This window comes from Gopherus flavomarginatus, chromosome 5 (genome assembly GCF_025201925.1).
Source record: "Gopherus flavomarginatus isolate rGopFla2 chromosome 5, rGopFla2.mat.asm, whole genome shotgun sequence".
NCBI lineage: Eukaryota > Metazoa > Chordata > Testudines > Testudinidae > Gopherus > Gopherus flavomarginatus.
The window spans coordinates 63,493,420-63,519,352 of record NC_066621.1 but is presented as its reverse complement, the minus strand read 5'-3'; the positions used below and the strand labels follow the sequence as shown (position 1 = coordinate 63,519,352).

The 25,933-nt window shown below is 37.6% G+C and overlaps 2 protein-coding genes across 10 annotated transcripts in view; one reads left to right on the top strand and one right to left on the bottom strand.

Moving 5' to 3' along the window:
- Positions 1 to 17,917, top strand: part of BTBD10 (BTB domain containing 10) — a 49,157-nt gene extending 31,240 nt beyond the window's left edge. For all 4 annotated transcript variants that reach the window (XM_050955105.1, XM_050955106.1, XM_050955104.1 and 1 more), the window contains exons 2-8: positions 1,926 to 2,119; positions 6,616 to 6,901; positions 9,913 to 10,015; positions 10,922 to 11,042; positions 12,752 to 12,949; positions 15,065 to 15,175; positions 16,769 to 17,917. In XM_050955105.1, coding sequence (XP_050811062.1) covers positions 1,966 to 2,119; positions 6,616 to 6,901; positions 9,913 to 10,015; positions 10,922 to 11,042; positions 12,752 to 12,949; positions 15,065 to 15,175; positions 16,769 to 17,079 — 1,284 coding nt within the window. In that variant the 5' untranslated portion in view covers positions 1,926 to 1,965 and the 3' untranslated portion in view covers positions 17,080 to 17,917. The remainder of the gene's footprint in view (positions 1 to 1,925; positions 2,120 to 6,615; positions 6,902 to 9,912; positions 10,016 to 10,921; positions 11,043 to 12,751; positions 12,950 to 15,064; positions 15,176 to 16,768) is intronic.
- A 92-nt stretch (positions 17,918 to 18,009) lies between these two features.
- Positions 18,010 to 25,933, bottom strand: part of BMAL1 (basic helix-loop-helix ARNT like 1) — a 93,670-nt gene continuing 85,746 nt past the window's right edge. For all 6 annotated transcript variants that reach the window (XM_050955075.1, XM_050955073.1, XM_050955074.1 and 3 more), the window contains 2 exons: positions 20,207 to 20,309; positions 18,010 to 19,289 (listed from right to left, as the gene is read on the bottom strand). In XM_050955075.1, the coding sequence (XP_050811032.1) occupies positions 19,129 to 19,289; positions 20,207 to 20,309 (264 nt within the window). In that variant the 3' untranslated portion in view covers positions 18,010 to 19,128. The remainder of the gene's footprint in view (positions 19,290 to 20,206; positions 20,310 to 25,933) is intronic.

Sequence of the window (25,933 nt, the reverse complement as noted above, 5' to 3'; positions counted from 1 at the left end):
CTAAGTAGGGTGTGGAGAAACTCTAGACCCCTTAAATTCTTTTTAAGATGTAGATTTTTAGGATTTTCTTGGATGTCTCTTTACTAGCATTGACCAACTCCTCTTGGAGAGTCACTATCCTTTTTTGAATTTGGTGGAGGGTCTAGCATCAAGATTAAGCAGTGATAGCATGAGGTTTATCATTCTGTTGTGTTTAGGCTCTTATGCTACACTCATCACAGAAGGGAAAACATCTGTTATCTGCTGGCTACTTACCTTTTGAGTAGTCTTTGAGTCTCATCTCCACTTGGGATAACTTCTAATCAACCTTTTAAAAATATTTCAGAAACTGGCTTGTCAAGTTTGTGCCTCTAATTATAGTGGAGTACTCTGTCTAGTTTGGTAGTTCTTAATTGGATCATAATTCCTACCACCTTTTCTGGTGAGGATTGTTCTTGAATCTCTTCGCTTTTCTGAAGCAGTCCTTTCTTTAAGCTCTCTTGGTTGAGAGTACTGTTGTTTGTGGCAAGCTGGCAAGTAAGTGGATAATTCAAGCTCCAGGACTAGATGACCTCCTGAGGTCCCTTCCAACCCTAATAGTCTATGATTCTATGAACTAAGTAGGAAAGAGTGATTTTTCTTTATCTGATGTAGGCCTCCTAGGCTGATTCTTTATGCCTCAGTAATTCAGTATTTAATTTTTAGAAAGTTGCTTGCATTCTATTATCAAATATGAAATCCTATAAAAGGATCAGTTCATGTCTTCATTCATGTCTATATTGGCAGCAAAGAGTCCTGTGGCACCTTATAGACTGACAGACGTATTGTAGCATGAGCTTTTGTGGGTGAATACCCACTTTGTCAGATGCATCAATCATGTCTATATTGATAGTCTTCCTAGAACTCTCAACTAAGTCAAGAGTGCAAAAAAGAAACTATGTGGAATCACTCCCATGCCAAGCTGTCACAGTAGTAATCTAAAATTTTGATGCATTTAAAGTGCCATAAATTAATTTAAGATTAAGAATATTATTAGGTAATTTAGCTACCCTCTGGAATTATGGAGCTTGAAATCCAGTTCTTAGTACACAAATATTTTCACTTGTATAAATAAAACTTTGTTTAAATGCTAAATGTGCCAGTATTAAGAAAACACATTCTGTTTATTTAAACAAAGACATGTAACATATGACTTTTTATGTTGATTAAATCTTTGATCTTACACTGTCAAGTTAAAATATTTTAAAACAAATTTCCTTGTCTGTTACTAGCACTGTAGATTTTAAAATAACTTCTCAGCTTTAAGAAGGTAGCTTACTACTTTGCTTGCTGGGTTGCTGTGATTTGTGGGTTTTCATGTTTCTATTTCTCTCAGTTTTGGGTATCAAAAATTGAAATACTTTTCAGGTTTTCTTCAGTTGCTAGCACGAGGCTGAACACTTCAGGGGAAAAATTAAAATGTAAAATAGTATGGTAATGTTTTGTTTGTTTTTTTTACAAAACTCATTTTGGGGGGCTAAACTTGACCCTTTTTAATTTCATGTTTTGTCTTTTGAAGGTGCATTATGCTATTTTTTTTTGTTTGTATATTTTGTTGAAGTAATTAAAATATTTTGTTTTCACTTTAAAATGTGCCTCACTTGTAATGGTTGGTTTATCGGAGATCTGCAAAGGAAGTGATCAGTAGCATTTTTCTATAGGTTGATTTACAGTTATATGAGAGTAATTGTTTGATTCTCTAAATGATACTGCATAGATACAGAAATATGTGAATGATATAGCAATGAACTGGAGGTAAATAAAATTAATCTAGTTTTGTGTATCTTGAGTATAAAAATATTTAAAATAATTTTATATAGAAACATACTGGGTTATTTTTCAAAATCTGAATGGTCTTACAAGTTGCTCTAAGATTGTTTGTTTGTTTTTTTGTTTTTTGTTTTTAGTACACCATCTCGTGTTGCTAAAGGAGTAGACAATACCAGAATGAGCCTACATGGTGCTAGTGGTGGACATGAGAGATCACGAGACAGACGCAGGTCAAGTGACAGATCACGAGACTCATCCCATGAAAGATCAGAGTCTCAACTCACTCCATGTATCAGGAATGTAACTTCACCAACAAGACAACACCATGGTGGTATGTTGTAGATTAATTTGTGTTTCAAAAACTTAATCTTTTAATCTACTCTTTTTTCTTTTTGTAGAGCAGACTAAGGAAAATTTTTCTTATAAGCGATGATGTCAGAATTATGATATTCACGTGCTCAAATTCCTCAGACTAGGAAAATGCCTCTCATGGACTAGAAAGTAATAGTAGTTTTAGTCCAAAACTCATGTTTTCCACTTAGACATACTGTGTTGCTGATTCATGTTTGGCCTGTGGTTCCTGTTTTGATACGATTCCCTAGTACATAGGAGCTGCAATATTCTGTTGAGTCATAATAACCAGAGAACTCTGCTGAAGCCTGGAGTTGGTTAATAAATATATTTTCCCCTACTGTAGCACCTTAAATATTTGAAAGCAGGGAGAGTGTCTGGTAAATACTTCCATTAAAAAATCAAAACAAAACATTATCTTGTTTTGTAAATTGGTGAACTCTTTGAGGTATAAAGTATTAAACTCTGGAGACTCTGTGATATAGTTGGCTTTTTTTTAAAAACGAAAACTCAGCCTCTCCATACCTTTCAAAGACTGGCTCTCTGCCTTCTGGGAGGTGACATAGGAGAAGGAGCTGGTATACCAGATGGAAACGGACATGGTGGGATGAACAAAATGCTAAATGTTTCTTTGAGTCTGGCACAGCTGCTGAAATATAGCCAGAATGACTTGTTGGATATGATTAGCTCTCATGTCATGTCAGTAATAGAAACATAATGTCAAACAGCTGGATTTTTATAGGATCTCAAATTTACACATGAAATCTTACTTGATTCTAGCTCTGAAGTAAACTGCATTTTTCCAGTTCCAAAAGCAAGCTCGGAAATGAGCATCCCTACCTTTCTGTTTGTGGGGTGTAAAACAATCCAGTCCTACTAAAGTTTGTGCGTTAACATTTTAAGGCAATAGTGGAACTGTTGCAATACTGGGCAAAGCAGACTGTTGAATTGGACTAACTTACTCCTAAATTCTGAACACGCTTTCTTTCTGAAGAGCACAAGTAGCATTGCTTCACCTGACTACTATAGGGTTGAGAGTGAAAGTGAAGGTTTATGTTCACATTTTCATTCTTTGTTCCAGTAAAGCCATTGTTACTATTCTGCTTTAGCCATTGAGAACTATTTTCTATGAGAAAACAGTAGATTGCAACTTATAAATAAAATCTGGTCTCTGGGATAATCTTCACTATCAGAATGAGGAAAGTTAAATGGTGTTGGTGGAAGGACTGCTGTAATTTTTTCCCTTCAAAATGATCCTCCATAGTACTAGTGGTAGAGATGAGAGATCACGAGAGAGATGCAGGTCTAGTCACAGATCATGAAAGAGCAGAGATGCAACTCACTCACATGTTTTTATATTTAATAGAGGTGACATTTTAAAGGTTCTTAAATACTTTCTGCAATTACTGGGTTGTATTTTCCTTTGCTGCCCTGAGTATGATTTCAGAAATAGGTGACTGCGTATAGAGGTGCTCACTCCATGTGGTGATTACTAGAGAGTAGCTGTTGAACCTTCTGTTTAGCTGTGACACGGAGTACCTTTCCCAGACTCGAAAGCTTGTCTCTCTCAGCAACAAAATTGGTCCAGTAAAAGATATTACCTCACCCACCTTGCCTATCCAGAATTGAGGCAGTTGAGAACAATCCTTAAGTCCCCAAATCCAACAGGTGTCAATGTCCTCTTTAGCAGTGTTCCATTTCTTGTCAATTATAGGAATATTATCTGCCTCCCAGAACTTGAAGGATGCAAAGTCATCTGCTTCTTTGCTTTTGACAAAAGCAATCAGTTTTCTAAGTGCTACTTTAGAAACAATCCTGACTTTTTTCTAACATGCAATTTTCTGTTAGTTGCCAAGAAATGCAGTATTTGGTTTAAAAAAAAAACCACACACTTTCCTTTCTTTTTCAGTTGGAAACAGATGACGCATACAAATTATAGGCCTGCATGTAGGGCCCCATCTTCTGGAGTCATGTGACTATATATCAGAATCTGAGCTTTTATTTTTTTTAAGAAATATCAACTATCTGGCTATCACAGTTGTGAAGAAGAACTTGAATGAATGTAATCAATGCAGTGAGGTCTGCAGACTCAGGCAGGCAGAGTGAAATGATAGCTCTGAGAGGCATAAACTTCCCATGCATCTCAATAGGAAGTTTAAATACAAGGTTCCCCCTTCTAGAGTAGATGTGTATGGGGGTGAAGGAGGTGCCCTGTCACCACTGTTTTCTCTGTGGGTGGGAGAGAATACCTGCTACTTGCCCTTGTGTTCCTGAATGGAAGTGGGCCCTTGTGCTTCTGCCCCTAAGAATGGAGGAGGTGACTTGGTCACAGCATAAGAATACAAAGCATGGTGGGTAAAATCCATGATATATATCTATTTTAAAACAAACAAGCCAAAGCTGCTTTACTTCCCATTTTGTACTAAATTGCTAAAGTCGATGTTTTGTACTTGTAAGATTCCTAATTAGTGTCATTTTAGAATTTACGTGGATTTTTTTTCTGTGGAGAAATTTCATCCTTAAAATGCTCAACTATGCCAAAAAAAGCCAACTCCAGGGTCTCATTAACATTCTTACTGTGAAAGCAACACAAAATTGATAAGTAAATAGCCTTTGTAACTTTGTAATTAAATCCAACTTTTGACCTATAGAACTTCCACAAATTAAGAAGGCTGAAATGATTCAACCACCCAACAACTCCTCTTTCAGGCTGTACAGTTGAAGTAACTCAGATTTGTGCTTCTGAATTGCTTCAGTGCTTTTGAAAATACCAATCCTAGGGGTCTGACTTTACATGCCTGTTTTCAAACTTTTGGGTTGTGTATATAAAAAAAAAAATCAGTAATTTTGCTAATGTATCAAAAGTCTCTAAACATTGCATTGTTGCTTACATTGTTCATTTTGTTTTGAAATGACAATGATTTTATGCTAGAAAGAAAGCTTTTAGTAAAAATGTTAGCCTCTGATGCTAGAAACACAGTTCATGTTTAATCTTAAACACACAAGTTGGCCCATTTAAATCAATGGGATTATTCATGTGAGTAAAGTTGTGTCTTCTGGCTGTTTGTAAGATCAGGGCCTTAACTTTTAAGTTTTTGTTTTTTGCCTACAGGAGTTCTGTAATCTTAAATAATATATCCTATCATTAATGATACTTAATAAAATTATAAATGCTGTATTTTTATTATACATTTTAGTCTAAAATTCCATAGCACAGATTTTCAAATTAATTTTTACAAAGCCTCAACCTGATTTAAAACAGATTAAAAAAAATAATCACATGACTTTTAAATCATTGGTACAAGTGGTATAAATGGTTAGAGGCATGGAATGGTATGAAGAGTGAAAAGACTGAGAAAGTTTAGAGAGGACACACGTGACAAGGGATGTGAGGTATACGAAATTATGACCGGTATATAGACAGTAAATGGCAATATTACAATGAAACTGAAAGGCAGATATTAAATTGATTCCCCCACCCTCACCCATGTATAAATGTTGCAGTATTTTGTTGCAAGATCTCATTGAGGTCAGGAATTGCTTAGAAGTCAAGAGATTAGAGATTTTACAGATGAGCACATCCACAATAATAGCGTGGATTAAAATCCTTTTTTATAATGGATATAAATCCTCATGCTTCAGGGCTTAAGTTAACCCCTGATTGATAGGGTTAGGTAGAAATTTCCCCTATGTGCATGTTATTCCTCATTGTCCACAATGGCGTTTTTGTTGCTTTTTGTCAAGTATCTGCTGCTGGCCTCCATTTGGCAGGTAACAAGACTACTAGGTGCACCACTAGTTGGAAGCATATAATAAGTCTTTTGACAGTTTCTGCTGGTCTGTGACTCATCAGAGAATAGTAACAGGGTTGATGCAGATGGTACAGAACACTGCAGAAGCTTAACTGCTGTTACAAAGCAATATTTTAAAAATTTGATGCCTTTGTTTTAATTTGCCGGAAACTCAACTCATACAATACCCTGAACCTCTCCTCTGAAAATGGAATGTTAAATTTTCTCAGGAACTCTTTGTGGGAGAAAAGAATGCTTATATCTAGGAAATGGCAACTTTGGTTGAAAATGTAGCAGGATTTGATGTGTTGTCAAATGTAAAATATTTGGGTTGTCTTATTAGTCTTTAGCTTTTAAGGGCTGCTCTGCAAGCCAGTGTGTGAGTACTGCATCCCAGCATGCTGCTCAATAACTTCCTATGTGGAAGTACTGGTATGTTAAATTCCACCCTGGGACCTCCACTGTGCTGCAGCAATGTCCACACAGGATGTTACTGCATCGTAAGCTAATGTGCTATACTTGCCATGCAATGACTTGCTGTGTAGACAAGCCCTAAGACGTTTTTCAGTTAATCGAGTCACCACGTTCGTGGTTGTTGTTGTTTTTGTTAAATAAGGTAGATGGTCTGACGAGCTCTTGTAAACCTAAAATTCTGACTTTCCTTCCCCCCCATTTCTGTTTTTAGATCGAGAAAAGGATCACAGTTCATCTCGGCCAAGCAGTCCTCGTCCTCAGAAAACTTCCCCAAATGGTTCTAATAGTAGTGTTGGGAACAGCAGTAGAAACAGTAGCCAGTCAAGTTCAGATGGGAGTTGCAAGACTGCAGGGGAAATGGTATTTGTATATGAGAATGCAAAAGAAGGAGCCCGGAGTGTAAGAACCTCTGAAAGAGTTACTCTTATAGTGGACAACACTAGATTTGTTGTAGATCCTTCGATTTTTACTGCACAGCCTAATACAATGTTGGGCAGGTTGGTATCTTTATTACTCTACACAATACAGTACTGTAAACATTGCTTGAATCTCTTTGAATTGCTTTTTTGTAAACAAATGTTGAACACTAATGTTTTTGTCTGCTAATGTTTTATCTTTAATTTTTTTAATTTTTTTTTTTAAACATAGTTACTGTGTAAGTTCTACTTTCCTGTATTTCACTTCGCATGATTTTGTGACTGAGTTAGTAACACAATTAGTTGTATCCAAGAGAGAACATCCTTGTGAAATGAATAGTTAAAAAGGTAGTTAGGAATCTGTGAAATGGAAAAAATGGCAAGCTGTTTCTCAGAGAGAAAATGAAGCATTCATCTGTTAATGGAAGCTTTGCTTCACCTTCTCTGGCCGTACATTGCTTCAAGCCAGTCTGTTTTCTCATTTTTCAGAAATGCAGTCCTGCACTGTAGTAAATTTACAGAGCAACTGGTTTTGCATTGAACCAGTAAGTGTTGGGATTATCTGGACACTTGCCCTTCTTAATTCGTTTTTTATGATAGCAAAGCAATGAACCATAGCTAACCTCTGGGATAATAGAGTGAAGGAAAGCCATTCAGGATTATCTTGTTCTAGTCAGTTGAAAAGTCGGAATGGTGCTCAACACCCACAAATTCCTGTTTTCTAAAGTGACATGTCCTGTTTCTATGAGACTGAGTGACATAGCCTTGCAATGCAGATAGTTGGCAGTGTTTATTAGCAAAGAGAATCAAAACACTTCAAGAAGTGATAAATTGTTGAATGAAAAATTATCAGAGGCATTGCTTTAATATTCAGTGTTGACTTTAATATTTTGTGTATTTTTAATAAATTTAATGGGTCAGAAAAGAGCCTTTGGGTCAACCTGCCTGGCGCCAGGCACTTTCCCATTTCCTATGTCTAAGGGTCACTTTTTCTTCTTGATGGGACATTCAGGGGGTCTCTCATGCTGGAGTACCAAATTGTTGTGCTTCTCTGTATTTACCCTTGTGCAACATGTTCACGTGAAACATGGCTGTGTTTCAGCACAGCACTCATGCTGTCATATTTTTAAATGGATGGAGGTTCTTGCCAGGGTGTAGGTGGTAAAAACGATAAACAATCTCATGCTGTGTTTAAATGACCAATGGGAGGATTAAATAGTAACTTTGTTGTTGTCCTTTTGTGATTATGTGCCAAAAGAACAAACACAATGAAACAAAATAACTGGAATTAAGGCAAAACCAGTCTCTTTAGCCGCCTTTATTCTTTATTATGCGGTGGAATAATAGATGAAAGGAAATGTTTTTGACATATGTGGGAAGTGGGTGGGAAACAAAATGCATGTCAGTATAAAACACGGCAAATTTGTCTCCTTTGTCATTGACTTAGGGGATAGACATCTAGTGACAAAAATACTAAAGCTCTTGTGTAGTTGAGACGTCATTAGGTTAGTCTGTCCTCTAGGGATTGGTCTAATGAATAAGCTTATTCTGTACTTTTGCCAGTTCAAAAGTAGGTTATTAATAAAAATGTTGGTCTGAAAATAACATGTAATGTTGCTCCTTCTCCAGCACCAGTTGGCAGGGCATTGAGCAAGAACCACTTAACTAGTCTACTTGGAATTGAAAGTTACCGTGGTGAAGACTTATTCTTTGCCTAAAGCCTAATAGAACCTATTAGACTCTCACTTTCATAAATTAAAAATATTAAACAAGGGCATGGATATGAATGTAAAGGCTGCCCCCTCCTATATTAATACAAAAGTTACTCAGACTAGGCATTTGCCCTTGATATGTACATACATGCAGAACCTTTTTTTTTTTTTTTTTTTTTTTTTTTTTTTGGAAACTTGTGTGCATTTTTAAAGTAATATGTCTAATGGTATAAGATGGATAAAAGCATAACACTTTATGCCTTAAAGCCTGTTTATGGGTTTTAAAAAAAAATAAAGCAGCGTTTCAGCTTTATGTCTGATATAAAATAATGGATACAGCTTGATGTTTAAGAAAAGTGTAAAAGCAATAGCTGGAGTTTTGAAAACTGCTGAAAGTCTATCCTCTTTAAGATTGTGGTCTCCGTTATTAATGAAGATCGGCGGTTTTAACTGGGAAGCACAGCTGGTAAAACTGTACTTCATAGGAAATGTCCTTCCATAATATGCACATAACTCCTATTAATACATTGAATAGAGTTTTAAGAGCACTTGGATCACTATTTCCCCATGTTAAACTTACATTTTTAAAATGATTGCTCAGGAGAATTCCACAGTGGAGGATTGTGTCGGTTCTGCTTCACCACAGAATGCTTTCTTGGTTTCATTAGGCTGCTACCAGCAGTGTTAATTGCAGTATGTGCAATCCTAGTTACTTTCTCTTTACTGCTGCCAGTACTTGTTGATGTGCTGTGTAGAGCAGTGGCACGAGCAAAATCCTCCACTGGAAGCACTTTATGGGGGGAAATGGTAGGAACCAGAAGCAGAGGTAAGAGGATGAACTAAGAGATGTGAGCAGAGCCCGGTATAATGGGGAGGATAACATACCTGAGTTTGGCAATGAGCTGGATACCCCATTTTGAAAACTGGGAATGCTGCGGAGGCAGTGCCCTCAACCTTCAGGAAGAACGTGTTCCTCTTATTATGATGTAGCAACCACTCTCCCATCCTCCAAGCCTCTTTATAAAAGTAATGCAAAATAAACATCAACATGAACGTTTTGTTTCAACATGAAACGTTTGAATTTTTTTTGGGATAGAATTTTCTTCCAGAATTTTCTTTTGCAGGAGGTTTTGAAATTACTTGTTTTCATTCCAGTTTGGAACTAAATCAAACTTTGAAATGTCCATGAATGGAAATTCCAAATTTTGGCCAGCTCTGCTGAACAGTGCACACATATCTCCTCTTGTGTAGGGTCAATAACTTCCAAGCTGGAGTGTGAATTCTTTGCCATTACATCTGCAGTTTTAGCATGTTGTGCTTCATCTAAGTTCCTTGTAAATCTGAAGTGAGTTCTAACTGAATTGTCATTCTGTTCAATAGGATGTTTGGATCAGGCAGAGAACATAACTTCACCCGTCCCAATGAAAAGGGAGAATACGAAGTAGCTGAAGGAATTGGCTCAACTGTGTTTCGTGCTATTCTGGTGATCTTTTATTTTCAATAGTACAATTTAGCCTACAGGCGGTGTGGATTTTGTAATCCCTGAAACTGGAAAAGCTGAACACTTTCTGTATTTAAAAACTACACAGGCACATAATAGAAGTTTGACAGAGATCCTAGTGAGGCAATATTTCTCTGCTTGATGTGACTTCTTAAATACGATCTTCTATAAATAAGTGATTGTATTTCCTTTTGAAAGAATACCTTGATATGGAAATGCTCCTTTTATTTTTTAGTGCAGTTGTGCTTCCAGCCAGGTACTCCAAGGGTTTGGCTAAGCCTCAGGAATGAAGGATTAGGAAAGATTTCACTTGTTTTTAAATAGCTTTTTTGTAAACTTAAAATTCAAAAAGCCATTATGGCTTTATTTTATCAGCTCTTGTTCTTGCATCTTTTGCAGTAGATGAAACAAGTTATTTCAACAGAACATACTGTAGGTGGCAGTTACACTTTCAGAAAAATGCGAAGTGCAGTCTGCAAAGAAAATTAGACTGTCTTAAACATTATCACAATGCAGTCCGGCTGCAATACTGCTTTGTTGGCTGAGCTAGAGGGATAGAAGCTGAGTGACATGTAAATAGTAAACCATGTAAATAAATGTCATACTTAAATGTTCAGTTTCAGGAATTTGAAATTTAAAATAAACTTAATACAACTAAAACTTTAAAATGACTTTTCACTTGAGAGTGGCCCTTCTATTCTGGAAGCTCTGAGTCTGAGGATAAACATATTTTGAACATATTAATCATGTGGTTCAGTCTTTGTTTTTGAAGATTGCAATACAAAGCATTAAGATTTATGAATGTGGAAAAAGTCCTTTAATAGTGAATGAAATGTTTCTATCAGCAGATGGTTTAGTCTAATATTTGTGCTTTTTCTATTTTATAAGGATTACTATAAGACTGGGATAATACGTTGTCCTGACGGAATATCTATTCCTGAACTAAGAGAAGCATGTGACTATCTTTGCATTTCCTTTGAATATAGTACTATCAAATGTAGAGATCTCAGTAAGTATGGAATTTATTACAATAATTGTAGTGTACATTTGTTAATTAAAATGTACACATAGTTTACTTAGTCTTGATGTTACTGTAAAATATTGCGAGAAAATCAGATGCATAATCTGGAATATGTAAAATGTTGTGGGGGATCAAACTTTCTCTTTTCTACTCCCTCCTGTGCACCAGATCAGCACAACCCTTGTAACAGGTGTCTCTTTAAAGTCCTTATTTATTCATGTATATCCTTGTGTAGACAAGTTGAGAAATATCAGCAGTTGGTTGACAGCAGAAATCTTTTGGGAACAAATTCATAAGGTGAAGTTAATGAACAGATCTCCCTATCATTTGTTACTTAGAAAGTTGGTCATTCTCTAATTTCAGTGTTTTCACAGTAAAAGTGACAAGCTGTCTTGATGAGAAATGGATGTATCAAATACAGTGTTTAGCATCTATGATGTATTTTCCAGGCTTAGAAGAGCCAATACTTAAACAAGTCTTTTGGTCCAAATAGAGTAGGCACAAAATTTTTAATAAATAAAAAGTGCATCCTAGATAGTATTTCAAGTTTTTAAGCAGTATACTGGCACACACATTTTTCCATTCATGAGTCTATATTTCTGATACTTGTAATTTCATGTTAGTGTAAATGTCCCACCTGGAGGGAATTACTCAGAATTGAGACCGGAAGAAGAGCTCTGTGTAGCTTGAAAGCTTGTACCTTTGTTAAGCGAAGAGATTCTTTTCCCCAAGAATCAGGCAAGCACAGACAATACTAAAGGGGGTTTATTCACAGTACCAGGAAGACTGATAAACAGCTTCAAAGGTGTGGTGTTACAGTGACCAATTTATATACCTTTCTTTTATCACTTCATTTGCATTTATCTTGTTCTTACAGAGACAAGACAAACGTTTCAGAGACAGAGAACCCATTTAACATGACAGTGACAGGGACCAAACATAGGCATCAAACTGTTTTGATTACATCAATTATTTATGAATATCTTAAGACGAAGGGGTGGGGTGGGGTGGGGGTGGGTGTTTACAATATCCAGAGGGCTGTGAAGGGAGGGTTTGTTCTGTTCTAAGAGCCGAGTTACTGGGCGGACATTTGACCATATAAGCTTATCAAGTATTTACAGTTGTCAGTGTCCTTGGGCTTCCAAAGCATTCCTGCTTGATATGTGGTTTCTCTCTTAGCTGTTAGCTAAATTTTAACTCTTGTCCGACACCTTCTACCAACAGAAGTTAGCCAGATGAAAGCTATTACCTTACATACCTTGTTTCTCTCCTATCCTGGGCTGCTAGGATACTGTAAACTTTTTTTAGCAAATACAAGGGGAATTTTACAAATCACTATCATACATGTACCAGAAATACAAGAAAAATGTTATCACTTAATGTAGAAAGACATGGTTGCATAACCTAGTTATCAGGTTACTCTGTTTGACAGGAGAATAGCAAATTGCAAGACAATCCTTCCTACACAAACCTTGACACATCATTTCTGGCTATTTAAATTGAAAGGCAGTTCTGCTTTAGCTCATACTAATAAACTGAAGGAAATCTATCAGGCCACTTAACAGTCAATGAAATTGACTTATGCCTTGTTTTTTTCATTATGGGCGGATGTGTGCTGCTGTTCAGTTTTAATTCCAGCCTGCAGTTCTCTACCACGATTCCCAATGTCAGTACGCTTTTCATGGGTTTGATTTCAGGTGCTCTTATGCATGAATTATCAAATGATGGTGCTCGCAGGCAGTTTGAATTTTACCTTGAAGAAATGATTCTTCCATTGATGGTAGCTAGTGCCCAAAGCGGCGAGAGAGAGTGCCACATTGTTGTGCTTACGGATGATGATGTCGTTGATTGGGATGAAGAGTATCCTCCACAGATGGGAGAGGAATATTCTCAAAGTAAGTCTGATTTTATACTTGTATTGAATTTAGCTCTACCAAAGTGCTTTGTTGACAATGTATCAGTATTAAACTCAGGCACTATCAGAGCTTTACAACATCCTCACTGCTGCTAGTGCGCAGATGATTTGTATTTGGTGTGATGATATGCTCTATCAATTGAAGTCAAGAAAATGCAGCCATGTTAAATTGCACTCTGTTCAAAGACAGGAATAAAATAAAGGACACAAGCAGTTGAGGGAAAAAATACTTTCAAACAGAGCTAGTTGGAAAGCATTTGAAGAATGATTCCCATTTTTGGCCAGTTCTACTTTAAAATGAAGAAGTGGTTTACAGAAGATAAATGGATCGAGTGCACGAGCCAATGTTCTCTTACTTTGTTATGAAAACATTTTTAACATTTTGGTCCATAACTTAGAAGCAATTGATAACGAATTCCCTTCTTCTCATGCACAGTATCTCTATGCAGTTTGAAGTTCCTTTCCAGTCTGAGTACATGGATTCAATTTATTTAAAAAGTTGACTTTTTTGTGCTCCAACAAAATAAAAGGCCCTCAAAGGCTTTATTTTTTAATCTGACACTATGCAAACCTCTCAGGTAACTTTTGTTAAAACTTTACCAAAAACTCAGTCAAGGTGAATTTTAATCTTGAGAAACTTTGTGTTTCTTCTCTCTCGCTCCCACCGCTCTCAATGTTTGAGGGAATGAAAAAAGTTTAGTTGAAAATAATTTCAGACAGTATGTAGGCCTGGCAGAATTTGATTTTTATTTTTTAATTTCAACGGAAAATAGTTTGTTTTTAACAATTTTTTATTTTTATTAATTTAAATTTTCACAGTTGGAATTTATAGTCAGAGAATAGAAGGGTCAGACAATGACAGATGTTGAGATTCAAAAAATTAAAGCTTTGTAACTGTTAAAACACATGGTCAACGTGTCATGTCAAAATATACAAAACAAGTAAACTTAAATCACTAAGTTCTCAGACAGCATTTTTCTTTCTTTGCTTGTCTATAAATTTTAATTATTGATGGAAATATTTTTGTCAGTTTGTGTACATGGTGACAGTGATGTTTACTGACATTTATCAATTAAAATCTAATACTTCCAAGCCCAAGTATAAGTAATGTCTGTTCTAGCAGAGCAAAGGAAAGAAGACCAGTCAGACTTCTAGCGATCTTAAGGAGGCAGTAACTGTCTCAATTAAAAAAAATAAAATAAAAGTAATTAGTTCTGTTTTATTACCAGGGCTCCACTCCAGCTCCAGGCCAAAAACCTGCAGCTCCATTGCTCTGGAGCTGCTCCGTGCTCCAGCTCCGCACTCCACTCCAAAGCCCTGTTTATTACACACTCGTGTTTTCTCTGGGAATCCTAAATAGCTTGTGAAGGGGTCTTTTTTGTATGTCTCTGCAATTCCTATTTTCCGAGAAGTAACATAGCTTGAAAACAGGAAGGCATCGTGGATTACTAACCTAAATTACTGAGAAGTCTCCTCTGTATTTAGCAGGCTCCACTTGTCAATGGAGTATCTGCCCTTTCAGGAAACTTTTTTTCTCTAAAAGAAATAACCAAAGCTTAACTCTAATCCACTTGCTAAGTAGATTGGCAAGCATTTTAACATGTGTGCAGGGCAATCTGTCCAGCTGCGGAACACATCTTAGAACTTTACCTTTCTTGGGATTCATTGTAGTTTAATTTACACTACTGACTCTGCCATGTCTCCATTCTGAGTGCCTTCAAGAAAACATCAGTCTATAAAAACATGAATGAAATCTGTGGGAGAAACCATCCAGACCATCAGTTGACAATACCCTTTAACTGTTTTTGAAAATATGCCTTTATTTTTCTCCTATTTCAATCTTAGTTGACTTATAACATCCTAGGAACTTTTTCAAAAGTTTCAACTGGAATTACAGATTTAAATAGGATGATGGAATATGAGCTCATGATTCATCCATATGGTTGAATTCTAGATAACTTTACATTGTGGTGTTTATCAACGCCCTCTGGCCTCATTTGTAAACACCACTTAGACCATCTTCATTGTACAACTAGAGGCTAAAAACTTCTTCCAGTACAACTTTTTATTAATCTCTGAAATGCAATTTCCCCAGTTATTTACAGCACAAAATTGTATAGATTCTTCAAGTATATTGAAAACAGAGATGTGGCCAAATCGGTTCTGAAGGAAAGAGGGCTCAAGAAAATTCGATTGGGTATTGAAGGTAAGAGTGATTTTCATTGCTTCCAAGCTAATCCTTTGGCAAAGAGCATTTCTGTGCTTCTGCCCCTCTGTACAGCCACTGTCCCTACCTTGCTATATGAGCTATTGTAAGTCAGTGGTATTAGCCTATTAGTCTGTTTTATGGTAGAAACTAATTTGTTCAGCCTGTTGGCTTATTTTGTGTCCAAATTCTAACATACCTTCCCACTACAGAGCTTTCTTTGACTTATCAGTAAGTGAATGGTTGTGCTGCATGCTGTGACCTTAATTCTGGATTTCCTAACTTTCAAGTGTTTTTTCTTTGCAATCTAAATAATCTCGTAATGGAGCTTTTTAATGTAAAATTATATATAAAAATATTTCCCATGACCTGCTCGCATAGACAAACTGACCCCTCTCATAGTCTTCTATAGAAGAAAGCTGCCATGACTGGGCTGTGGGGGAAGAGAGAGGAAGGAAGGAATTAGGTCACTCTGAACTTTAGGGAGCTTTAAGGATCTTATCCTCTGCTGTCTACTCTGCTTGTCGAAAAATAGGAAAAGCTTTTTAAGCTTACTGAACACTGGTTTTCCATAAAGAAGAATTTTGTAACTCAAAAAGCAGTAAGTCAGATTTTATGGAAATTGTCAAGAAAAATTCTCCCCCAAAAGTAGTTTGAACAGTGTTGGCCAGCTGTATTCATGACGACCTTCTTCTAGCCTAGAAGGGCTGGACTCTGTTCCCTTTAGACCCCATTAGCACAACTTTAGTCAGGCAAAGGACAGTTGAAGTGTTTAGTGTCCCTACATTTTTAGAGCATGAGTGCAGGAGCAAGAACTGAGTTAGTCTTGAACTTGGCTCCTAGAAGCCCAGTAGTGGTGATTTAAGGAAAGTGAACTTAGTTGTGATCTTAAATAAATAGTCCCACAAATGCAGTGTCTGGGCTCCACAGAAATAAAACTGGAGACAACTTTCCATACTTAGTAATGAGAAATAAAATATCACTTGACTGCATCTTTCTCCTCCTACCCCCAAAATAAATATGGAAACCAGTTTTGCTTTGCTGCAGAATTTATAGTAATGTACTATTGTCACTAGTCAATGTTTGAAATGAGAGGAAAAATGCTTGGGACTCAGCCTGGAGAACTCATGGCAGTATATTATTGTTTCACCACTCTGGGGGTTCACATCTCAGACCTCATTCCTTGCTCACCAGGCCAACAGTGCTGTGAGGGAGCATACCAGCATTGTCTGGAGGGGAGAGTTACTAGCATTACTTTTGCAGGCACTCTCTTCACTAGGTCTAGAAAGACTTACTTTAGTAGTAAATGGTCTTAGCATTTTTTCCCCTTGGATTTTAGCTAATGTTGTTTATAAGTTTTTGTGTTTGGTTTGTAAACTGGGGAATGCCTGATGTTTATAAAAAAAAGAAAAAACATGGTAGTGTCAGCATCATTCTGTATGCTAATCTGGAAATGGACCTGCTTATCTTCATTGTGTCCCAACCTTCTGGCTGGCTGGTTGTACACATGCTCTGAAGTTGAGCTGGTGAAGGAGAACTTTGAGCTAAGAAGAACTGGAAACTTTAATTGTCATTTTGTTCTAATATTTTTAGGTTACCCCACATACAAAGAAAAAGTGAAGAAACGGCCAGGTGGGAGGCCAGAGGTGATTTACAATTATGTCCAAAGACCATTCATTCGGATGTCTTGGGAAAAAGAAGAAGGAAAGAGTCGGCATGTTGACTTTCAGTGTGTAAAAAGTAAATCTATTACAAACCTAGCAGCAGCTGCAGCAGATATCCCCCAGGACCAGTTAGTGGTAATGCACCCCACACCACAAGTGGATGAGCTGGATATTCTACCTATTCATCCTCCACCCAGCAACAATGATGTGGACCCAGAGGGACTAAACCCAGCACTCTGATTCAGATTCTTATTTAAACAAAAGCATGCTACTTTGAAAAGTGACTCTCTCTCATACTGCACTGCAGTTCCAGCTTTTCTTCATTGTGTAACACAGTGTTTAGGATATTGCAGAATGGGCTTTCTTAGAGACCAAAGGGGTATCTAATTGTGGTTTTTAAAGAGTACAACTAAAACATCCTGAGGTTCCAGTTATGTACGTGTATTTGTTTGAGTAGGTTTGCGATATTGGTTATTTGTATGCTGGACTGTCCTTCTCACGCTAGGCCCATCAAAAACAATGGGATCTGCTGGCTACTGTACATTCAGTATTGTTACATGGAAGGCAAAATGCAGAATCAGAATTGATAGTAGCACTTTATGAATGGCTGCTTGATAAATGGATTCTCAAAGCCATGTTTTATAAATGTGTTGCACAATGCTAACTTTAACAAAGTGCTTCTATCAAAGTCTTTCTACTCATTTAAATGTAAATAGTTTGCTCTGAATAGATGGACTCTTAAACGTATTGTATATGATTGAGCACAAAATGATTACCACTGGGGTTTTTGGATTGAGGACATTATTTAATTACCCATTTAACATCCTGCCCAACTCAAATTTCTCCAGTGAATTTTTTTCACTTGTTTGTAATGTGAGCTATGTTCAAGGATTGTGAACAATTGATAGGGGAATTTCTCTTAAATTTTGCCTTACCTGAATTTGTTGATGGAAATATTTATTTAGTAAAAGTTTGTAATAAGTGTCATGGAATAGAAGAATGCAGATGGTTCACTCTTCATTTATTAAATGATTGTAAATTCAAGTTTTTCATTCAAATAAAATTTCCATTATTTTAATCAGTTTGACACGAGTTATCCCTTACCAAAGATTATGTATACTAGGTATAAATTCCAGTGATTGACTGTGTACTTACTCCTTCTCCACCTCTAGTCTTAGAGGAGGAATATAATGTGTTAATGATGGAAGGAATGGTGTCAGTCTTCAATTTTTCCCTTCCTTATCAGCCATCAAATACCAGTTAGGAATCCCAGCACTGGGGAATCTGCCTTCTGAATCAAAATATTAAAACTTGTTCGCATCTTGACACCAGCTAGATAAGAGGTTGTATTGCTGGGGAGGCTACTAGAGAAGCAGTTTCGACTACAGGACATACTTACGAGGCAAAAATGTCAAACAATCTGTTTCTCTCCCCAAAATAAAAACTTGATGCCATTCCTCCATTTGGAAGTCATCGGTTGTGAAAGTAAGGCTATACAGTTAAACTACAATTCTCTCCATTTTTCAGATGGATGCACTAATTTTTAAGTTTCTGGAATTATAGAAGAACCAAATCTATAAAAAAAGCTAACATCTTAGAAATGTGTTGTAAAGTGTGTATATGAAATTAGCTGAAAGCACTGAGCTGAGGATGAAGCCTTGGGACTGAATGTTTCTCTTTTTTTTCCATTTTGAAAGTAACAAGGCACAATCTGTGACTTCTACTATACTTCTTAAGCGGGGTCTTATCAGAAATTTTTTATTATAAAAAAGTAAATGCTGAATTTTAGAACAAGGGAAACGTATTTATTTTAAAAATATTTAACTGTCTAATACATTACACTTTAACAATATTTATAGTAAAGGATTCTGACAAGAAAGAATAAACAGCTTTATGATACAATTAGTATAAGAAATATCCACATGGGGGACCTTTTTGTAGTGTAAAAACACATCATACATCTGAAATGACCGTTTGCATATAAAAGCTACCAATGATAACAGTGCTGAGTTGCACAGTGATTAGAAAAAATTCAAAAAGAACAGAATCCCAAAATATACAATTAATGCAAGCTATACACAGCTAACCAAATCCATAATGCAAGAACACTGTAGCACGTTTTATCTCCACTTTGTCTGAAATGACACATGGTAGGATGAGTTGTGTGTTCTGATATGGCTTTTATGAAATTCATACATAAAAGCTAGTCTCATAATCCAAGCTTCACAGACTGTAGAACTCCACCAGTAATGCACTTTGATATTCAGATGCTGAATTAATATGTAGCATTTACAAGGGCCATGGTAAGTCGCTAAAATCCACAGGGCCTCCAAGGCCTGCATCTGCTTCCAAAAGACTCATTATAACTGCCATTGCAGCTTCATCGTTGCTTGGGCTGCTTGATCCTTGGTCGTTGTCTATCATATCTATGCCTATGTGAGAGTTCTCCCCTGTGAAAGTATTAAAAGAAAACTGCAGCAAACATTTAAAATGATTTTATATATTGTATAAAGTGATTGCTCAGAAAAATGTCAATCATTAACTGTGTTGGAAGTGAGCATGCTAAACTACATTCTGATGGGGGGATGTTTGATGGCAAATGCACTCTTCAGCAGTCAGTACAGAGTTGGGATCTCACCCCGATGACAGAAAAAATCCCTATGGGGTTTGTTCTAACCATGGGGCTGAATGGGGAGTTAGTGGAGGACAAGGGCTGTGGGAGGTGTCTGAAAGGGGGAGAATGTCAGGGTGAGCAGTTTCAAGTAAACAATGTCCCAGCCTGGTGGGGGGCCTTGGCCACTTCCAACTCACTCTATTTTAAAAAAAAATCCAATTTCACTTTTTCAGTAGAATGAGTTCAACAGCCAATGGCCATTTTCAAAAGAAGCTGAACTTTTGAGATATAGGAAGTGAGGGGCTCAAATAGTCCAAGGAAAATGTTTAAGTGTTGAAAACCATAGAGGGCAGATGTTTATAACACTATTTTCTTATCATTTTGCTAGGAATTTTCCTTCTTATGGGAAAGATTCATTGTATAAACTACCATTTTATGTATTTTAATTGTTTTGTGAATGAGCAAGAGATCATGCGAGGGTGTGCATAGAGCTGAGGTATGTCAGACACCATGTAAACAGGGTTTGCTGCTATAACCAATTAAGCTGTAACGTATTTATCAGCACAGAGCTTTAAAGGCATTTATTACTAATTTCTTTTTGAAGACTATTACTTTGTCTTTATGTCCTAAAATGTTCTTAAGCCTAATTTTATTCTAGATAAAGTTTTGTATAAAGATTATGCTCTGAGATGGTTAGAGTTACATTTGTTATACCTCTCTGAACTATAGACTTAATTGTATGACTGTGCTTACCAAGAATGGAGGAGTTGTCGGAGTATGGATAGCCAGAATTATCCTGGATCTGCCCAGATAGTAAACCAGCAGAGGGAATGTCTGGAGTTCCACCATTCAAAATCTAGAAACAAATGAAAAATGTAAATTTCTACAGTCCTGTGGTACTCATGCTGCTCTCAGCCTTAACCTATGTAGCACATCTGAAAAAGGGAGGGCCTACAGCAAGCCTTAGGATCCAAACATATGAACTTAAACTGCGTTCCAGTGAGACTTCACAGCAGGATACTTTAACATTAATGTGAAGATTATCTCGCATCTCTTCCCCAATCTACCTGCAAACCAACTTTGTTAGAAGTTAAACACCACCTACAACATAAAATTATCTTAATCTTTCATGCGTACTATTGTATCAATAATTTTAAGCCTCAGTGAGGAATGGGCAAAGTTTATTTGCCCAGTGAAGGTGAGACGTGTCAAAGCAATGTCAAACACTGGAAAGTAAAGGAACTGCTATAAAAGGTACTATAACCAATGATCTTTAGATGGCACTGCTGTCTTCAGAAACACCTGCTTTTTATAACAACATTGCTTAATTTTTTAATTTTTTTTTTTTTTTTTTTTGCAGCACTGGGTTCTTGCTATGGAATTTCTAAGTTCCACCATTTGTAAATTTCAAATAGAGCCACTTATAAAATGCATTTGAACTCCCCCCCACACAACACTGCAAGGCCAATACTTTTAGAGGTTGTAATGATTTTGTCTAACTCCTGATGCCTAGAAGGTAAGTATTTATTTATTTGTAATCTGAGTAGTGCCTAGGTGCTGTGTGAACATACAGTTTACAGGCCCAGCCCTGAAAAGCATGCAATCTCTAGTGTAAACCTCTTGATACAGAGTGCCAGGGGGTTGTTCAGCTTGTTCTGACTAGTAACATTCCATGGGGGAGTATCTGCATTACAAAGACCCTACCAGATGCCCTGAATAGAGATGGAGGGTTGGTTTTTTTGCTGCAACAGGAGCCTTTGCAAACAGCGGAGATTCTCCCACTGACACAGCATTGTCCACACTGGCACTTAGGTCAGGATAACTTACATTGCTTGGAGGGGTGGCTTATTCGCACCACTGAGCAACATAATTTATACCGCCATAAACTTGAGGCACATTCACAGGTAGAGCATATCATAGAATTCAAATTCCCTAGGAGAAAATACAAAAAGCATAAAAAACCCACGAGTTCCTTGGGAGGAGAATTCGCCCCTCTTCAAACTAAAGCAAAATGTTACTACAATCTCTACCTATATTACATAACAAAACTTAACAGTGATTGTAACCAGATGCTGTTTCTCTTGCCCCATGAGATACTGTTTGCAAAGGCTCCTGTTGGCTTAGATCATCTGCACTAATAGCACTACAGTGGCAAGCTGTGTAGTGTATCCATAGTGTGACAAACCCAGACCAGTGGGGTACAGGAGTCTGGTCGAGGGCAAATATACTGGTCACTGGATGAGTAGTTTTCTGTTCCCTGAGTGACCAGAGCAGGGGCTGCACTAGAGTAATCAGGAACCTGCTAGAACCAATTAAGGCAGACAGGCTAATTAATGAGAACACCTGACTACAGTTAACCTGCTAAGAGTCAGGTGAGGCTGTTAAGCACCTGACTCTAATTAAGGACCCTCTGATGCTATAAAAGGGCTCACTCCAGTCAGGCCAAAGGGGAGGAAGTGCGTGTGAGGAGGGGAGAGCAAGAGCTGCTGGAGGATTAAGGAGTACAAGTATTATCAGACACCAGGAAGAAGGTCCTGTGGTGAGGATAAAGGTGTTTGGAGGAGGCCTTGGGGAAGTAGCCCAGGGAGGTGTAGCTGTCATGCAGCTGGTACAGGAGGCACTATACACAGCTGCAATCCACAGGGCCCTGGGCTGGAACCTGGAGTAGAGGGTGGGCCTGGGTTCCCCGCAAACCTCCCAACTCCTGATCAGACACAGGAGAAGTTGACCCAGACCGTGGGGAAGATCACTGAGGTGAGTAAAATCTGCCAATAAGCACAGGACCCACCAAGGTAGAGGAGGAACTTTGTCACAATAGCCTTAGTCTGATGGGATTTCTATGCTTCTGATGCCACTGCAGGGATATTTATAATACTAACTTATTTAAACAAAGAGAGTGAAGTATATGGCTGCTGTCACACACTGATTTGTCTTAAGTGACTTTATTCTCTTTCATAAGCATTTATTGAAAATGGAGCAAATAACTTCTGTTCTGTCATCTAGACCCATGAAACTCCAAACACTTGCTACACATTCAGAATTTGAAGTATCAATTTTTGTGTTCTGAGTCACTGTGATTTATATTAAAGAGACTGCATTGCCAACCTTTTGAAAAGTAATATGAAATCAGGTGTACTATAGTTTACTATTTTGCACTACTTTGAATGCCTGGCTTGCAAAGTTCTGTGCCTACTGATTTAACAGCACAATTGTTGTTTTACAGTTATAATTTCCTTTTGTACACTGTCTTAGATGTGTGAACTGCTGTAGTTAGTACACTGCTGCCATTGTGGGTACAGGGAGAAGAAAATAAACTTCTAATTATTAAAATTAAATGTAGGGCACTACATCTGTATTGATTCTTGGCAAGGACATTTTCACACTGACATGTCTGGGTTACTACACTAGCTATTTAGCTAAGGAGACGAAAATTCACCTCCTGACCAAGGTCATACTTAATCTCTAGTCTCTACCCAACCTTCTTATAAAACCACCATACAGATCAGCATGATTGTCTTTCAATGTTCAAGAGTACAGGACAGGCATAGCAAGGCTTATGTCCATTAGGTTATGTGACTCAAATCTCATTTTCATGACTCCTACAGTTACCACAAACTTAGCAAAAAATAAATCAGACTTGTTTAGTAGAAGCCTGAGGTTGTCATGGCCACTCAACTTTACAGCCTAAATGGATGGATCATCCATAGTCAAATGTATTTGTAGGGATGCAAAATCTAGATGAACACCTAGGTTCCGGGTGATGATGGCTTGTAACTGCTACATGCTGCCTGAGGTGATACTATCCCACCACTGAAGCACTTTGAGTTGTTTTAGTGCCTGGGCATATGATTATAGAATTTAAATCTTTTTCATAAAGAAAAAGCAGTCAGCTGCTTTTGCTCCTTTTACTTTAGGTAACCACTGTTAAAGGATATACATGTATCCTAATGAAAGAATATAGCTAAATAGTACTTCCAAAAGCATCAAGGCTACATGTAAACTTCTCAGTCAGGTTCAGCATGTCCCCCATGTCCTTTTCTAACTGCAGCCCTTCTTGTGCTGGGGTAGAGCACAGCTGGGAGAGGTACTGTGCAGCTCCCCAGCACCCCTGCTCCCCATGGAAAGCTCCAGCAAGTGGCAAAATGCTACTAATAAGCAGTAGTTGTTAACAGCATTGCTATTAAGAGGAAGCTACTATATTTTAGGAAACTTATTTGAAATAATATCTCCTTTGATAAAAATGCATTTGGGGATGTGAGAAGTGGCCCACTAAGCGTTCCCCAGTAGGTTGCGCAAGACAATTTTCTTTGAAAGTTGACAATTCTTCAGCAAGAAAGACCTTGTGTCCATTTTCAGAAAGGGCAGAAAACATTATCCTTAATTTCAAAACTGAATGTCCAAATTTAAATAGCTGACCTCATTTTAAAAGTTTACCTACCACCTGCAGCTCTCAATGAAGTAAATAGGAAATGCAGGTGTTCGGCATCTCTGAAAGTCAGACCACTTCTTTAGTAGCCCCACTGTCAGCATCCATATTTGAATATTTGTTGGTCAGGGTGTACGTTTTATCACATTGAGACAATGTTTAAGGTGACCAGTTGTATAATAATCTGGAGGTCTCGTTAGTAGCTTGTTCTGCTGTAAGCTTCAGACAGAGTCACTGTACATAAGTTTCTATATGAGAAAGCAAATGAATAGATAAGAAAACTATTTAATGAGCTGAGCCAAACCCAATGTGAAGGTGATATCCACTATTGCTTAGCGTGTGTCTTTTGCTTACCTCCAGCAAAAATATGTAATAAGGGCAATGTCTTGCTATCTTCTGGGTCATTCCCTTGAACAGATACAACATTTGCAGTCTTGCATGCAGCATACATTGTTTAGTTCATTCAATAAAGGGACTTTGTTAAAAAAATATGTAGAAGGGTACTAGAATATTTAGTATTCAGCATGCTTCCTATGGAAGTGCTTTGATTTCTGGAGATAGTTAGCATAAGGTTTTTTACCATACTGGTTTTTAATTACCATTTTCACATCGACTCTTGTTGATATAGGCTTTTTTGTTAAGTACCTAATGCTTATGACAAAGGCATAATGGGAAAACATCAATATTCTTGTGTAGATCTCAGAATCCAGATTTATTCTAGCACACTAACACACCAATGCACATGGAAGAATCTGGATATCAAATTATAGAGTAATTTGATAAATATGTAAATCCAGTGGTAAAGAGGCAGAATCAGTCTTGGGACGTAGCATATAGCTCTTGATGGAATACACTGCATTACCAGGCAGGACTGAATTAAAAATTCTTGGGGCCCTGGGCACAGAATATCTTGAGTTCCTCTCCTCTTCCCAAAAGGATTAAAAGACATCATTTGAAGGATTAACAGAATAAGGGAACACCGCACACACGTATCGGTCTTAGATTGTAAACTTCTTGGGGCAGGGACCATCTTTTTGTTCTGTATTTGTGTGGCACCTAACACAATGGTGCCCTGATCAATGACGGGGGCTCCTATGTGCTACAGAAATACAAATAATTAATAATTGTTTTCCTTCCTGCAGCTACAGCCGTTCTGGATAATGGCCTACTTCCTTACTTTTTCCCCACTAGCTGCTCTGAGAGATGGAAGCTAATAGTGGCTTGCAGCTCTATAATCTCTGATTAAATGTCAAGTGGTTTCACCAACAGTATTTTCCACAGCTCCTTGCTACAGAGAAGGCCCCAGGTAATCAGCAGCAAAATGAGCTTAAATTCTGCAGCAGTTTCATTCCAATATGGAGGTTTTTCATTAATTATGAAAATATCAGCACAGTAGTTTCATTGTTGATATTAAATTAACTTCACACTATTTGTAGTTTTCAGTATGTCACGTTTTTGTACTGACAATGTATAATTGCACCAGAACAGTCTGTGGGAAAATTGGATCTGGACCTGTTGGGGTTTTGTCACCCGAGCAGGTATGTTAAGCATTTTGAGATGGTGCAATAAGCACCTGTGTTGGACGTATCATCTAAAATGATAAATGGTGTTGACACTCTTAGGCCTGGTCTACACTACAAGTTTATATCAAATTTAGCAGCGTTAAACCGCATTAACCTACACCCATCCACACAATGAAGCCCTTTATATCGATATAAAGGGCTCTTAATATCGATATCTGTACTCCTCCCCGACAAGGGCAGTAGCGCTGAAATTGGTATTGCCATTTCAGATTAGGGTTAGCGTGGCCGCAATTCGACGGTATTGGCCTCCGGGTGCTATCCCATAGTGCACCATTGTGACCGCTCTGGACAGCAATCTGCACTGGCCAGGTAGGCAGGAAAAGCCCTGCGAACTTTTGAATTTAATTTCCGGTTTGCCCAGCACGGGTGACCATGTAATCCCAGAATCAAAAAAGAGCTCCGGCATGACCGTCCGGGAGATACTGAATCTGATCTCTGTATGGGGAGATGAATCTGTTCTATCAGAACACC